Source organism: Symsagittifera roscoffensis, chromosome 3, assembly GCF_963678635.1.
Source record: "Symsagittifera roscoffensis chromosome 3, txSymRosc1.1, whole genome shotgun sequence".
Taxonomy (NCBI): domain Eukaryota; kingdom Metazoa; phylum Xenacoelomorpha; order Acoela; family Convolutidae; genus Symsagittifera; species Symsagittifera roscoffensis.
Window position 1 is genome coordinate 83,517,202 of NC_087064.1, and position 17,435 is coordinate 83,534,636.

The window sequence follows — 17,435 nt, forward strand, 5'->3', positions numbered from 1 at the left end:
TATTATCTCCAAAAATTTGCGCAAATTGTTTAAAACTTGTTATTAAGCAAAAATTCTGGGTTTTATATAGTAAAAATCACATTTATTGACTATCAAGTAATTTTTTTTCTCTTATACAGGTTTATGGAGATTTAACCCTGCTTAAATTTTGTTGGGCTGTGTAAGAGGCTTCTTGTGAAGAATTTTTGCTTATCAATTAACAAAATAGTTTCAGCGTAATTCTTGATTAAGTGAAAAAAGCCATAATGACCCATTTTTGGGGTAAAATTTTTGTTGAGAATTTCGGAGAGAAAATGGCACCATATTAATTTTGGTGAAAATCTAAGCAATTTTTGTTCTCTTCACTTTTTGTCTAATCATAACCCAATTTGAGAAAAACGCGTTTCAAAATTCAAATTTTGTTCCTTTTGTCCGGATAATTTAAATCAGCACTGTATTCCAATGCAAAATAATCACAAAATTCTTTTCTCAATAAAAAATTAGTAAAATTTCTTGGTACTCGTTTACCAGCACCATTAAAAACATATACTCAAGGATTCACAAATATAGCGAAAATTGTTCAAATCGCCAGAAAATTCCGAGCTGCAATGATTAAGCAAATAAAAAATAAGACAATAAACAATAGGGCCACAGTTAGATTTTCAGTTAGCAAAAAGAGCCTTGGTAGTTTTAGCGTTGAAACACTCAACTTATATGCTTTCTTCAGGATTTCACATTTATGTTCATACCCTAAATCTTGTGGAGAATTGACAATTAAGTGTCACAGAAAAGTAATTACAAAATCTACCGTTGGAGAAACAGCTTTCTGCTACATCTTCGACTTGTACCATAAATGCAACAAGTCTATACAACCGCAAAACTTTGCACAGGAACAGTGAGTCGAGTGGGAGCCAAAAGTCTCATTCTTACTGTTGAAAACATTTCCGTTCTCGAAAGCTTGATCGGTTTTGCGAGTCACCTTTCGAAACTTGATCGGAGCAGTCGGAACAGACATAAAAAAAAACAATAAAATTTGAAGAAAAAAAAAACAATGTATTACCCGAGTTTTCATAATGAAAATTTAACGAATGCTGTACTTTCCAATGTTCGAGAGATAGATAGAGCATTTTTCCGATAATTAAAGATCAAAACTTTCTTTCGAGAAACCCGATGTTAATCAATTTTTGCTCCGTTTATAGCAAAACAAAACCAGCAAAGTTTGAGCCCAGCAGACATGTATTCCTAAAAAAAAAATCAAATGATCTGTTTGAACTATAGAACAATTTTTTTAGCGTAAATTCAACACTTCCATGCTTGAGCGGAACTTGAGTTACGCTGGCAAATTGGATTCAACAAACAGGCTTCAAAATGCTAGCCAAATAAGGATTAAAACCAAACCGTAACACAGAGGCGAAGCGGAGCTACGCATCACTTGCGATACAACGAAAGCTTAGCATTGAAAACTAACAAAAAAACAGTGAGAAACAATTTTTTGTAAACCAACATTTTCCGAGCGTTCACTTAGCCAACAACACCTTAAAGGAAGTCAATTGATCCGAAAACAGAAAAGTCAAAAAAAATCTTGAGCGACTAAAAACTACTAACCAACCTGATTTACTGAAAACAAGAGCAATAATTTTTTATCCTTGGGCCGATGCAAATTAAGTTCACTTAACCGACAAAACTAGCAAGAAAAAAAATACAGGCCGAAAATATAACGGCCACAGATAGTAAATTTAACACTGGCGATACAAAACAAAACAGCCGCTAAACCGAAAAAACAGAAAAAATTTCAAAAAAGCCGACATCTTTCAATATGAATAAAACTAAATTGCAAAAACATACCAAGACAATAAAAGATAAAAAAAGCATCAAAAGAAAACAACAAGCTTCAAACAAGCCGAAAATACCTGAGCAGAAACCCTTCAAGCCGCAAAATTTCACAACAGACAAAATTTTAATTAAGTTGATAGAGTCCAATCGCCTTCATTACATACGCACGCACACAAAAACTTTTTCGCTCATCAAAAGATGCATTATGAGTCCATTAAATCGATAAATACAGACTAAAACTTAATCAACCGAGAAAAAAACGAACGAAATTTTAAAAAAGACTTAAAAACTAACTAGAGAGTTGTTAAGGTCCCATTCCCTCCAATACACACACCGCACAAAAACTTTTTCCGCTCAATAATCGACGCACTGTGAAGCCAATATGTCGATATAATATAGTCCCTTACTTATAAAACCGAGAAAGCAACATGTCAAAAATGACTGACATTCATAAACCTCTAAAATTAATCTTGATATTGTCCCAATGTAATGGGCGCGTCGAAGGAGGTTTTTCGACAAATTAGAGCATTCTTCTCAATGGTATGAAGGAGCGCACGGTCATAGCCCAGAGAACTGTACACGATTGGATCCTTCATTCTGGGAAGCGGTTGTCCCGTGATTTGGTGGATAAACGTATGATGGATGCAATAAAAGGTTGTCGGCAACGCTGTGAAAAAGCCTTGAAAACTGACCAAAAGAATCAAACACAGAAGTAAGCAGTTCGTGCTGAGTAGCGGAAGATCATGAGCGAACTTTCGGCATTGCAGAAGAAACGCCAAACACTCGACCAACAAGTGAAACAGGACAAAGAAATACTGGATTTGGAAACTCAGCAAAAAAAGCAGAAAATGTTAAATCTGTGAAGGGAATTGATTATTTTCTATGGAAATGTTTTTTGAATTTAGAGGCATATCATTTGTTCAGCGAATGTCAGGGAAAACCGGGAAATGTCAGGGAATTTTAAATTGAATAACGTGGGACCCGTGTGCAAAGAGTAAATCAGTACGTACAGGAGTGAATCACCGACACTTCAAACTACAACTGCTTACAGCATCAAAAACCGTTGTGTGGCAACTAAGCCATTAAACTTTAGTCCAAGTATACGATTTTTCACGGAGAAAAATTCAATTTCAGACACAAAAAACAGACCGTAGGGTGCAAAAGCAACTGCATTACTTCCAGGCCAAAAGAAAAAGACTGGAAGTTGCCAAGACTCGATAAAAAGCAACATAAATTTCATTTACATATGAGTAAGAAAAGTTCTTAAAGGAAACAAAAGTCTAGTTTTATATTACAGGACACTTCCTCTCGCACGTGTAACAAGGATAGCCAGTTTTTAAGCATTAGTGATTTAAGCATTATCGACAACAATTCTCTTCGTAAAACGAATCAGGAAAAATTCTCTGAGAGGTTTAATAACGTTTTTGCTAAAAATTCTTTTGATATTTTAAAATTTTTATGTTCCAATGAAGGCGCTAAATGAGCTTCCGATAAAAGTATTTCTTAAGTTAAATGAAATCTTTTGGTCTAATTTGTAAGTCACTTTTTTCGAGTTACAAATTCACACATTTCTATGCGTTTGAATAGTTCTCTCATCACACCACGCACAAAAATAGACAACACTGAATAACAAGCAAAAAAGAATAACAAGCAAATATATATATATATATATATATTTAAGAAAATTAATAGCTAAATGAAGCTTCGAAATAGTTTTCTTTTTGATAAATTTAAATATTCTTAGGAAAAATGACCAAGTTTTAAATATCGAGCGTTAATCGATCGCTCCACTCGCTGGAAAATAAAATAAAGCTCAAAAATTTTCAAAGCGACTTTTCTCGACAGTGACAACTGTTTGTTAATTTATAAATTTCGTTCGAATCTCGACTGAGAGGGCTTTATAATGATATAATTATCGGTCAAGATTTTGGGTGGAGCCTAGAAAAACTAAAGACAGTGAAAAAAAATCTGAAGCCTAGAAAAACCTGAAAAAAGACAATCTTTTTCCCCATTTTGATTGGTTGCAACATAAACACTAGACTTTAGCTCATATGTAATTCCTACTCTATTAACATTACAAATTTTTTCTACTGAAGATGTGGCTGTGGCCCAACTTTCTACGCTAATTCCATAGGAGACGGCCATTCTTGTTAATATAACATTAAATTTTCACAATTGGTTTTTCTGTTATAAGATCTGGTATTTTTTATGCGTCTCAATTTGAAAAATGGCTGTCATCAAAAAAGAGATGACTGTCATCAAATACTTACAAACCAACAATCTGGGATGAGCTAAGCTAAGACTTTAATTTTCACTACTGGGTTTCTCGATTTTTGAAAGCTTAGTTTCCAAATATATATTAATGCATATATTTGAAATCTCAAGTGGGGCACCCGGTTAACTAATTTAATACCTCATCTTCATATTGAGTAAAATTACAAATCAATTACAAGTTATGTCCATCTACACTTCATGAGCTCAAATTAGCCTTGCCGGCGGGATCAATTTCGAAAAAGGATACATTCAGTTTTAAAATAATCTGCTCAATAAATCCAACCGCCACACTAGAATTGAAAGCTCGCAAGAAGTTCTCGCCTTTGTCCACAGCGAGAGCTAAATTTGAATCAACCGGAATTGATCCCAAAAACTGAATATTTTTCTTAGCTGCTAGAGATTTTCCACCTCCTTGGGAAAAGATGTTGGAGCAATGACTGCAATGTTGACATATAAACCCACTCATATTTTCAATGATTCCTACAATTTCCAGCCCACATTTGTTGCAAAAACTGATTTCTCGCTGCACATCATGAACACTTACAGCTTGTGGCGTGGTCACTAAAACAGCGCCGACATTTTCGGAAAACATTTTCTCATTGTCTAGAAGTGACTTGATATGTTCCACGATCGACATGTGCTCGTCTGATGTTCCGGGGGGCGTATCAATTACAAGTAGATCCAGATTCTCAGACCACTGCACGTCCGTTAAAAACTGTTTAATCATCGCGTTTTTCTTGGGACCCCTCCAAACAACGGCGTCTGTGTCGCTATTTAGCAAGAACCCTATAGACATCACTTCAAGACTGCCGTGTTTATGCTTCGACTCAGTACTATTGACTGTTCCATTGGTCGCATGCGAGGAGGCTTTGCAGGGCTGGTAAAACACGGGAACCCAGGCTCCGCATGTGGACTGGACTACAGAACTGTTATGCAGATTGAGCATCTTGGGAATCGAGGGTCCGCACAGGTCGATGTCCAGGAATGCGACCTTGAGGCCTTGCTCCTTGTAGCACAGTGCGATCTGACATGCCACCGTTGACTTTCCCACTCCGCCCTTGCCGCTCAAAACAATCAGAATTTTCTTGGCTAACACCATACAACACCTCTAAAAACATATAAATGACACTCGCTCAGTTCCGTATGGATCAGACTTCAATATTTGAACTACAGGAGGGCAGAAATCGGTGTACATTTTCCCCCACACCAATCTGGATGAAGTTTTTTTCTAGTTATACTCATGTTTTGGTGATTTGTAAAGAGACGCAAACCCGCAGTCAGAGTACATGTGCTATTTTCACAGTCCACGCGCACTCAACTAATATTTCAATCGTATTGACTACCAAAAATATAATGATTCACTTGAGCGCTAAAAATATCAGTTGGCTCAAAAAAATTTGAAGGAAAACATCATCTGGCAGTCTGAGATTTATTCAAAAACTAGACATATTTATGAGCACACAGAAGCTAGTATCAAATATCTCTTTGTACATGCTTTATACTTTGGTCAATTTCATTTTTCTATTCAAATCTACCATAATCACAAATAGAATAGAAACCAAACTTCAATCCGAATATGAAACGTATTTACATTAACAACACATTGAATGCCATGACGCAATAATGTAAGCTAAAGCTCAAGAATGATTGCCGTCATACACGATTTAGTCATTCAAAAGTGTTTCACAGAAATTTATATTTAGAATTATTTGACAGATCAAAACATAGCCAATCGAAGATTGGAAAAGAGTAATGAACGCAATTAAACAAAAAAAAACAGTGACTTTGTTGAAAAAAATCTCAACTTTCAAATTTCAAAGAGAAAAATAGATGCCCTATAAGCTCTTTGAATTTCTAGAACAATTTATGATTGGCGCTTTTTTATAACATGAACCCAACTTGAGAAAACTGAATCAACAGGTAAAATTTTATTTCGCTGGGAAATCTTAAAAAATTCCACTTCTGAACTATAAATCGTTCACGTTATTTCGCGCCATTTCCACGTTCGTATGTGCTATTTACGTCACTTTCAGCAGATGAATTTCAATTGAACTCAAAAAGTGCATTATACTTAAGTGCATCAATATTTTAAGACTTTTTCCTGAAAAAAAAAATCTGCAAGACCTAGATAAGAGTCTTCACCACGTTCATTACTCGTAACAATTAAGTAGAACGGTACTATTTTACTTGTTTGGTGCCTCAAAAATACTGTGGTCCCCAATAAATACACTTTGCCAGCGAATTTGAAAAAATATGAGGGTTTGTTCTCACTGAAGCCTTTTAAATTGTCTTTTATTAATTAATCAGATGTAGTTAGTCTTGTTGATACAAATGCGGTTACCAATCCCAAGGATTGGGTTCGCATCCCAAGCTAGCGTTTGTTTTTTGGGAATTAGGCTGGACCAATCATATTAACTAGATTTGCCACGGGACAAAATCAGTAAATTAGTACCAGTAGCACAACAGCAGTGATGTTCAATATAACCATTTGTGTAGGAACATAACGATTGGTTTAAAATATAGTTTGTAAAACTGATTAAATCAATGACTAGGGGATGGAGTAAACGGTTAAATCCTGATTTCTTGGAAAAACTAACGAAATCACTCAAAGTTTAATTTCAATTCACTGATTGATGCTGATTGCCTGAAAATTCTAAGTTAGAACCAAGTCAACATACCCCGTGAACAGCTTTGGAGGGAGAGGTTAACTTGTTCCCATTTTATTCTAAAACACATTGCTTCAGTTGTTACCAAAGGGGACGGGCATTCTTCTATGCGTGACGCTTAGCATGTGGCTATTAGAGCCATTAGAATTGAAATAGTTTTCTCACATTTGCTACTGAAATGTGAGTGATTATTGGGAACCCCATCAAAACATGCGAGATTATTTCAATTGCTCATGCTAAGCGGAACGCATGCAAGTTGCTACGCCTCCGTTATTAAAAACAATAAATGCAAAACTAAAAGAAAATACGCTTTTCAGTATAAAATAAAAATACGTAAGTTGAAATGATCGAATCTAAGCGAATTAGATTTCTCAGGAATACAATTGGAGAATTTGCGTGTAGCGTCATCTTACAGCCCCATCAATAACGGTTGTCGTCTTAACGGGTGTCGACTTATTTGCCGGACACCGACAAAACTATTATGCTGTTCAATAACATTGGTTGTTGTTGTTGTTGTTAGCCCACGCGGGTCGGGTTGGGCTCTTCTGTCTCCAGGTCAAGGAACTTAGCAACCTCTACCGGCCGAAGCCACAGGTCTGCTGGGGTGAGTGGGGAGGGGTTTTGGGAGCAGTTGAAAAGGTGACATGTTGTGTGGGGGGCAAGGGAACAGGTTGGGCAAAGGTGGGAGATGGAGCTGTCGAGGCGGGATAGGTAAGTGTTAAGGAGCCGGCTGTAGCCAGACCGGAGTTGGGAGAGCTTACAGCGCGTGGGACGTGGGAGAGATTTTTCAGAGGGGTCAATCTTTGGGGGAGGGATACAAATAACTTTAGACGGAGGGGTTTCGGCTAGGAACTTGGTTACAAGGGAGGTATGGTTGTCTTTTAAAATTGGTTTGTAGTAGTTAAAAATAAAAGTGGAGACTTCGTCTCGGTCGTCCAGAACTAGAGGGTGGTTTGCGTAGACTGAAAAGTCGGTTAAAATTTTCTGGGTGTCTTCTTTGAAGCAGCTTATAATTGAGGGGCGAAGTAGACGGGGAGGAGGGGGATGTGAATGTATAAAATTAATGGGATGGTGGGAACGATAGGTAGAGATAAAAAATTGAGATGACAGAAGGGTATGGTGGTCTTTGACCGTTAGGATTTCAGATTCACTGTGCAGGTGGGCAGTTGAACTCATTAGATTTGATCCAGTAACAACGCGAAGGGATTGGTTTTGGGCAACCTGCAGGCAATTTATGGAGGTGTTACTTGATGCGTGGGACCATGCGGGGGCTGCATAGTCAAGTATGGGGCGAATTAAAGCTTTAAAAGTTAGGAGGAGGGTTTCTTTGGAGTGACCCCAGGTTGATCCTGCTAATGCCTTCAGGATTCCGATCCTGCGTCTGGCCTTTTCAGCGGATTGTTTGCAGTGAGTGGCAAAACAAAGTGTTGGATCAAATGTCACCCCTAAGATTGTTGGATTTTTGTTTAGGGGTAGCGCCTCGTTATTTAAAAGAACACTAGGTGTTTTATTAAATTCTTTGTTATAAGAGGAGAAAAGTGTAACTGATCCTTTAGAGGACGCGAAACTTAGTTTGCGTGAGGTGAAAAAATCGTAGAGCCTTTTTAGGTAGCTATTGAGGGAGTTTGAGGCGATATCAATATTGGAACTGCTTGCGAAGGGGTGGAAATCGTCTGCATACGAAACAAGGTTTACATTATCGGGAGGTGGCGGTGCATCATGGACATAAAAATTGAAGAGTGTGGGTGATAAAACAGAACCTTGGGGTACGCCACAGTGGATTATTCGATGGGGGGATGTGTGTTCACGGAATGAGGTGGCAGCCTGTCGACCATTAAGGTAATTACTTAGCCAGCGGACTAGACTTCTTGGGAGGGGAGTGTCATGAACGAGTTCCACAAGTGAGCGATGACACACCATGTCGAAAGCCTTAGATAAGTCAAGTGTGGCCAGTACCGTACGTTTAGGGGGGCGATTTTGGTTAAAACCGTCTGAAATGTAAAATTCGAGAGTGGAGAGAGCTGTGGTGGTGGAGTGAAAAGGGCGGAAGCCGTGTTGGTGTTTGGCGTTGGGGAGATGTTTGGTAAAGATGGGGTGAACGAGCCTCTCCAGAATTTTAACTGCTGGGCAGAGTAAGGATATAGGTCTGTAAGATGTTGATTGTTTAAGATCCTTATTGGGCTTTGGAAGCGGTGCAATTTTTGAATTTTTCCAAATTTGGGGGATAATGTTTTCGGACAAAGAGATATTAAAAAGGTATGTTAAGTATTGAGTAGCAAGTGGGCCGAGATGTTTAAGATGTATATTACAGAGGCCGTCGGGACCTAGCGCTCGCGATGGTTTGCTGTCTGCAATGGCTTGTTTAGTATTTTCAGGGGTAAAAATTGGGCTGTCTGACAGTGGTAGTTTGGCAATTTTTCTTCTCGTTATACGAAGGAGTTTGTCAGAGGCGTGGGGTCTGGCATTGGTGAATTGTTTGTTAAAAGAGCTGGTAATATCACGAGGTGAGTGTATGGGTTTAGAACCAAAAGTAATGGGGTGTCTTCCTGCCACGGGCTTAGATCCATTTAAGGAGCGTACCACTTTCCAGAACTTTCTGGCACCAGTGCGGTAGTCGCAAGTCCGGAGGAATTCTCGCCATTTATTTTCTTTGTCCTTTGCTGTCTGTTTCATGAGTCTACAGTTCAGTTGGGATATGACTTCTGGGGGGAGATTTTGTTTTCGGCTTAAATCTCTTTCGGCGGCTAGGGCAGTGGACTCGGGGGAAAGAGAGGGAGTGAAGTGGCGAATACGGCCAGCGGGGATGTGGTGGCGTGCTGCCCTGAGCACCAGGTCCCTCAAGAATTTCTCTCCAGCGGCAACTCCGGAAGGTGGAACCGCTGAAAAGAAACCCTCCTCAATTTCCTCTGTGAATTTGATCCAATCTGCTTTTAAAAAATTTACAAAAGTCCTTTTAGGCGAAAAATTTATAAAATCATCCAAGGGTAGTTCTAGAAGAATGGGTAGGTGATCTGATCCTAGAGATTTAATTGGGGTCCATGATGTGGAGAGTAAGAGCGATTGGGATGCGAGGGAAATATCTGGTGACGAGAGTTGGTTTTCTGAGTTAAAAGGGACTCTGGTTTGTGTGTCATCATTTAATGGAGCAAAGGTGGATTCGGTTATTTCATTGCTAAGTACAGAGCCGCGTTGATCTTCCTCGATGTTGGAGTTCCATAGTTGTGAATGTGCGTTGGCATCTCCGAGTACTAAGGCGTCCCCAGGTTCAAGTAGTTCGGCAAGGGACGCAGAGTAACCAGGGGGACAGCTCGAGCGAGGGGGGATGTAGAAATTATAAATACGAAGCTTGGATGAACTGGCTACCACTGATATGCCCATAGCCTCTAGTGTTCCATCGTTGTTAATATTTATTTCTTCGTATTGTATCGACTCATGTATGGCTATGAGAAGACCGCCCCCTTCTTTTTCTCGATCTTTTCTAATTAAAGTGTAGTGTGAGCCAAGTGAGGGGTTTCGAGATTTCTTTCTTAATTTAGTTTCTTGGAAGACAGCAATATGAATTTGATTTTGAGATAAGAAAGCAGCAATTTCGGGTGCTTTTCCGGAGATACCGTTGCAATTAAATTGAAGGATTTTTAAAAGGCCTTTGGCAGGGTGTGGTGAACTATTTACATTATTAACAGCAGTATGATTAAAATGGTTGTTTGAACTTGAGTTATTTACACTATTTACACGATTACGATTTGCGCGATTTTGGGAGGAGGAATTATTATTCGAGGAGGTGGGAAGGGTGGGAGGGGGAGGGGGGTTAGGGAGGTGGGGTTGGGGGGCGGTTAGGGAAGTTGAACAAGTTTGGGAGTTGGGGGTGGTCAAGTTAGAGGACCTGGTGCCTGGGGGAGGTAAAATGTAGGTAGAGGTACAGGTAGGGCAATAGTAGTCAAGGTGGTGTTGGTTAAGGTGGGTAAGACCACTACATTTAAGGTGAATGTAACCACAGATGTGGCACCAGACGCTGGGCTGGGTGCGTTTGATGCGGAAAGAGCAAGGGGAGCAAAAGTAAGGACCTGGACCAGGGTTTGGATTAATGCCGGAGCGGAGTAGTAGTATAAGGATGAGCAGACGGAGCAGCCTGGCCGGCTTCAGACGCTCCGTAACCGAAAACCCGGAGACTTCGGAGCTTCTCCCGACCCAATGGGAGGGGGGGCTTGACGCCATTTGCATCTTGGTGGGGCCCAAGATGTCGGATCCACCACTGGAAGGCGGCGTCGTCTGGATCCCAATAACATTGGTTGCTGTGACCACACTGACATTATATTACATCAAACTCAATAACGTCACTCAAGTACGTCGCTTGTTCAACGCAACGAAAGTTCAATTTCACCGGTTAAAATATTTCAATCGGTTAAAATTTAATAACGGTTAACTGCTCCATGCCCTACAAATAACCTGATGGTTTAACCGATTTGGTTAAAACCGGGCCTTATAGAACCAATTTAACTTGGCTGTACATTAGCTTTCTGGAATGCATTCTGAAATTGATTAGGGCCAAGGAGCCTTAGTTTTTACCACGCCGCTCCAAACCTTCCCTCAAGTGTGTTCCCTCAATCGATGAGTGACAATTATAGAAAGTAATAGTGGCAATTTAAAAAATTTTAGCAATTTGCCAACGTCCAAAAAAAACTCGGTTTAAGGTCACCGGTGGGCGCGCTACGCGGCGATAACCGGCTCTAATTTTCGTATAGAATCCTGCCTGTAGGCAAGTTCGCAACACTTTGGCGCGACTGCGACGATCACTATTTTGCTGTTATCATTCCGTCTCAATTTAGGCGTAGGGTAGATTGGCGCAGGGTAAATTGGTACATGGGGTAAAAATGGAATAGGGTAAGTTGTCCTGTTACCTTGAGAGTATTTATAATTTGTTTTATTATATCTTCAATTTCAATTCAAAATATTTTAATTGGTTAAAGAACAAAAATTAATTAAGTTTTTTAAACTTGACATCACTGGACAATAGTCAATAGTCAAAGTTGAACTTGATCATGAAAGCATCAAAGATTTTTAGAAGATCGATCATGCTTTTAATCGTAAAATCATCAAGATCGATTTTTCCCAGAATGCATTTCTTTCAAAATGAATCAGAATGTTCCAGTTTAGTTAATTCTTAAGTAATGAGTAATGAAATGATTGATTCAAGTATCGTAATGTGAAAATAAAAGATTAGACAATGGCAAATAGAATTTCGACAAACTGCTCATATGATATCTGAATACTTCCAGTCCTGTTCGTGTCCAGCGACTGGAAGTTCCTCGTCACATTGTTCAGCACGACACAGATGCGAATGAAGTTATCGAAAGTGACCTCGTTGGTCTCCTTCTTGGCGAAACGAGAGAAGATAATGTTGTAGAACCTGTCCGATAGTCGGTAACCGAAGTTGCTCAAAGCAGTCTTCAGTTCGTTGAAGCTAATCGCTCCCGATCTATAACAACCCCTAGTCACAAATTCAACAAAGAAACTAACTTGGAAGGAAAAGGCCACTTGAAGGAAACTTGGAAGGAAAACGTCAAAAAAAGTTCATTTTATGGAATACAGGTTATAAAAAACTCTTGCAAACTACCCGTCAGTACCGGTCATGTTACCAATTAGTTACCTGTCTGAGTCATACTGTTGGAATACGCGCGACCATTGAGTGATGAAGTCGAACACCTTTCTGAAGTCATCGAACACCATCTGGCCTGAATTGGAGTTATCAAACAAGTTCATCAGCAGCTGCACTGTGGCCAGGTTGAACTTCTCGAAGCCATTTGAGAGAGCCTGTTGAAGTTCCATCGAGGATATCTTGCCTGATCTGTCTGTGTCCACAGTGCAGAACCAGCCCCATAGATCTGCTTGACCCTGTTGCTGTGGTGGAGGCTGCTGTTGGTGCGGGTTCTAGTAATACATAACATGAAGAAAAAAAACAGGTTTTTGAAAAATACAAAAATGCTAATATACTCGAAGAAACAGACCAAATGAAAGCTCCTGACATCAACAATTTCAAAAACAGATTTCTAAAAACATAATTTCTCTGCACAATTAGCAATACTAAAATTTTGCGAAGATGAATAGGCAAATCGACTAAAAAAAAAAAACTTTCGAAGAATTGTTTTTCGTCAAAAATGCAAAAACAAATATCAAAAATATTGGAACAAAATTACCGGCACCATTTAAAACTTTATTGAAGGTATTGCTCCATGGAATATAACCACTATACTAATTGCGCAGTATGATCCGCTAAAAATTGAATTAACTATAAAGCAAGACGAAGCATTTAGCTCATTGAAGTAAAAATGTTATTAAAAATGGCGACACAGGCCAAGGCTTTAAACTGCAAAAACATTATAGAACAAGGATAGCCGCTTACTGTGCAAGTAGCTTTTTTCTGCATGTTGTGATAAAAAAAATTGAACAAAAATAGAACTTAGGCATATTTGAGAGTCATAGTGAAATAGAACAATTGGAAAACAGTTTTTGAAAAAATGACTAGAAAAAAAAATAGAATTCTCAAGTTTTTGACTCCCGAAATTGCGCTAAAAAACTCCAAAAAACACCTTTTTTTCAGTAAAGCTAAGTTTTCACGGCTTACATTAAGCTTGAATAAGCTATTGCAATTACTAAGTACCTTACTAATCAGCTCGAAATTAGACCAAGAATAAAAAACTTCAAACCGGTTTTTCTCGACACTTTCTGTATAATTTTTTTGAAAATTTTTAATGTCGTTCGAATCACGACTGAAAGTGCTATAATATGATATATCACTCAACCTTCTTCGATGATTATTTGTGGCAGCTAATTTTGCGAGGAAAAAAAAACAAAAAAAATTAAAACAACCGAATCCAAAGTTCAACCCCATTTTCAATGGACGGAGCAAAAAAGCTTAAACGTGGCAAACTGCGCGTGGAAACATAGTGTAGATTGCAGCAAATGCTAGAATTAACAAAATAACAACTTTTGACAAAAAAGCAAAGCAGAGCTTCGCACTATTTGTGATACAACAGAACAAGAAAAAAAAAGAAATCTTTTAAGAGCCACTATATATGAGCAGCTACTAACAACGCCACAAAAATTTTGCAAAAAAACTTAGAGAACATGAGACAGAAGCGAAGCGGAGCTTCGCACCACTTGCGACACGGAATAATAAAACCTCATAGCCGACGTACAATTGGAAAAGAGTCAAACAAATCTCAACTTTCGAAATTCAAAGCACGAAATCCTTTGAGTATCATGAACACTTCATGATTGACACTTTTCTGCTGAAATAACAGAAAATGATGCAAATTATGATTTTCCTAATAAAAAATCATCGCGACCTATATAACAGTCTGAACTATGTTCACCGACTTTTAAAAACTAACTATCAAAATTATTGCAGCTAGTTTTTAATCAAAACATACCAACAATACAATATGAAATTAGCATCGGAAAAAAACTTATCAAGCGGTAAAAAAACCCAAAATGCCGTAGCAAAAAAAACCTCTCAAGCTTCAATATATTAAGTCCCCTTCGCCCTCAAAAAATTAATAATTCTCCCTCACCCTCAAAACACACCCACGCGACTTTTTTGCCCGTCAAATGAGGCCACAAAGCCGATAAAACATAGACTAAAACCTATCAAGCCGGTAAAAAACGTATAAAAATTAGAGTCCAGCTTAAGCTGGAAATACCGGTTTGATAACTTTTTATTTTTTTTAGTGATGCGGAAGGAAGACTGAGACTTCACCCAGGACCTAATTTTCTATGAATTTTTTTTGGCAAATAATTTCTGAAAACTTACTTAATGAAACTCGCCGCTAGGAAACAGGTGGCAACGGAAAACAAACCTCAAGCCAATACAAAACCATGCAAAGAATTAATTGTAAGATTAACATTAACGAATGCATTTTGAATTTTCACCCCGTCAAACAAAACAATACAATTGGAAAAAGGAAGCGTGTGAAAAACTCAGCCAAGTGACCGCTTATGCAGGGGACTTCGCACAAATCGTTCTACCCATAGAAACCAAAATCTCAGATATGGAAGGGTAGTTTTTGAGAAAGACAAAATTTTTTGAAATTTAGTTTTTCTGAGCGCCACAACTTTTGGATTTAAAAAAATTGGGCGTAATCGCTATGCAGGGGGGGGGGGGGGCTTTCAATAACCGTTCTACCTTTTGTAACTAAAATCTCAGATTTCGGACAGTAGTTTTTGAGAAAATCAACAAGTTTTAAAAAACGGTCAAAAAATCAAAAATCTGACTTTTCTGAGAGCCACCACTTTGATTTTAAAAATTTTGGCTTAGCCGCTTATGCAGGGGAACTTTTCTACAACCTGTTCTATCTGTTGAACCCAAAATCTCAAATTTGGGAGGGTAGTTTTCGAGAAAATAAAAAAAATTGAGTCAAAAATTCCTTCACACATTTTTTTCGAAGGCCGTAGAAAGTAGGGCATGGTAAAAACAGACTAGCGGATTATGCAGGCACACAAGGGAGTTGGCGGACTTCGAATTGATACCGCTATTTTGGACAGTGGGAGGGTGGACTTTCAAAAACACTAAATTTTTGAAAAAAGTGAAAAATTTTCCAAAGCATCTCAAAAAAAAAAGTAAAAACAAAAATAAAAAACCCGATCCCATACACTAGAGGCCAGCGAAAGATGGAAAAAACTGCTTGATAAATTTTGAATTTTTTTACTGGTGCGAAAGGACAAGAGTAATTTCAAAAACTGGGCACCACCCAAAACCTTAGTTAATTCTCTGATAAAATTACTGGGAGTGAACTTTTTTTGAGTTCGATTCTGCAGGATAACCTTCGAGGAAACCAAGACATTTCGAAAAACGGTCCAAATATCCAAAAAATGACTTTTAATATGGTCAAAAAATGTTGTGTGAAAAATTTAGACGTGACCGCTAATGCAGCGGAGCTTCCCACAACCCGTTCTACTCATTGAAACCGAAACCTCAGATTTGGGAGGGTAGTTAATGAGTAAATTCAAAAAGTTTCAAAAAACGATCAAAATCCAAATTTTGACTTTACTGAGGTCCATAACTTTTAAAATAAAATAAAAAATTGAGCATAATCGCTTCTGCAGGGGAGCTCCCCACAACAAGTCTTTCCGATTGAAACTAAAATCTCAGATTTGGAAGGGTAGTTTTCGAGAAAATGTAGGTTAAAAACTCCAAAAATGTGGGTCAAAAATTCACCCCACACATTTTTTCGAAGGCTGTAGAAAGTGCGGTAAGGTAAAAGGAAGCTAGCGATAATGCAGGCCCACATGGGAGTGGGCGGATTCTTATTGGTAATACTTTTTTGAAAATTGGTATAGTAGTTTTTGAGAAAAACTAAACTTTTGAAAAAAGTGAAATTTTTTTCCAAAGCTTCTCAAAAAAATTTAAAAACCCTTTACTATACATTTTGATAATACTTTGTTTTTATCAAACAGGAACAAAAAAATCATCAATTAAGACTTCAAAATTACAAAAAATTGTTAGGTCCCCGCAGAATTAAAACACCCACACTCATGCACGAAAAACCTTTTTTTTCGCTGGTCGAACGACGGGATATGAGGCCACTAAACCGATATAAATTAGGCGGAACAATATGAAGGCCAAAAAAAAAGAAAAAAAATGAAATCACAGCCAAAATTAAACAGCAAATTTTGCATAAAACAGATATTTAAAATGCGAACATGCACCAAATACGTCTGCAGCGGATAAACTTGTTGCAAAAGGAGATTTTCTGGAAATGACTGTGAGTGCTGGTAACAAAGTTATATACGAGAAAAAACAAGCATAGTAACCGATAGCAATACTCTTGCTATCGCAGAAGTAAGATAAAATGCCATTGTTAAAAAAAAACTAGCGAAGCAAAAACTACAAATTACTTAATTTTTAAATTACACCGAAAATTATTAACTTAAGCTTGAAATGAATCAAAATAAAGAGATAGAATCATGACTGAACAGGGTTCGACTCGACTCCATAAGACTCCATGTTATTAACGGTATCTGATTTTGCTCTGAAAAAAAAAATGTTATAACACCCGGTTCGTACAGGTGATAATCATGCTTCTATCGAAAAAAAAACACCTGTTGGGGCTGTGAGTAGCGTTGAGGTTGCTGCTGCGGCTGTGCTCCATACTGGTTGTACTGAGGAGGTGGAGCTCCCTGATAGGGTCGACCGGCTTGGTATTGGGTTGACGGTGCTCCTTGGTATCCAGATGGAGGTGCTCCTTGGTATCCAGATGGAGGTGCTCCTTGGTAACCAGATGGAGGTGCGCCTTGGTAACCAGGTGGAGGTGCGCCTTGGTGCGGCGGTGCCGATGCTCCGCTATTCGGATTTTGGTAGTAACCATACATTATACAGATGAAAGTGAAAGTGTGATTAGGTTACTCAATCTCACATGCAACTAATATCTGGAACCAAAAATTGGAAAACTTGAAGAAACCGTCTGCTGCACAAACTTAGGTATTATCCGGACAACAAAGTCTAAACTTTATTTATTTTACAATTAATTAAATATTCTTTGGACAAAGTAATATTTTCGTTACGTCTACCAACAACAAAAATAAGGAGGGAAAAAGACGAATAATTCACCTAGTTCGTTTGCCATTTTGTAACAGTCGAAGTCTAGCAGAGATCTTTCATTGCATGCCTAGCATGTCATACAGACA

General features: G+C 38.3%; 2 protein-coding genes across 2 annotated transcripts in view; both read right to left on the reverse strand.

Moving 5' to 3' along the window:
* Positions 1 to 4,153: 4,153 nt before the first annotated feature.
* On the reverse strand, positions 4,154 to 5,217 carry LOC134842032 (cytosolic Fe-S cluster assembly factor NUBP2 homolog). Its single transcript, XM_063858178.1, has one exon. The coding sequence runs from the start codon at positions 5,183 to 5,185 to the stop codon at positions 4,283 to 4,285; it is 903 nt and encodes a 300-aa protein (XP_063714248.1). The 5' UTR covers positions 5,186 to 5,217; the 3' UTR covers positions 4,154 to 4,282.
* A 5,818-nt stretch (positions 5,218 to 11,035) lies between these two features.
* The window catches only part of LOC134842870 (programmed cell death protein 6-like), a 417,453-nt gene continuing 411,053 nt past the window's right edge, over positions 11,036 to 17,435 (reverse strand). The window contains exons 2-4 of the mRNA XM_063859374.1: positions 16,851 to 17,177; positions 12,400 to 12,680; positions 11,036 to 12,228 (exon numbers count right to left, since the gene is read on the reverse strand). Of these exons, the coding sequence (XP_063715444.1) occupies positions 11,970 to 12,228; positions 12,400 to 12,680; positions 16,851 to 17,120 (810 nt within the window). The 5' untranslated portion in view covers positions 17,121 to 17,177 and the 3' untranslated portion in view covers positions 11,036 to 11,969. The remainder of the gene's footprint in view (positions 12,229 to 12,399; positions 12,681 to 16,850; positions 17,178 to 17,435) is intronic.

Bases quoted from the DNA above. Each gene is read 5' to 3' on its own strand.
- LOC134842032 (XM_063858178.1), bottom strand. From the start codon at position 5,185: ATGGTGTTAGCCAAGAAAATTCTGATTGTTTTGAGCGGCAAGGGCGGA.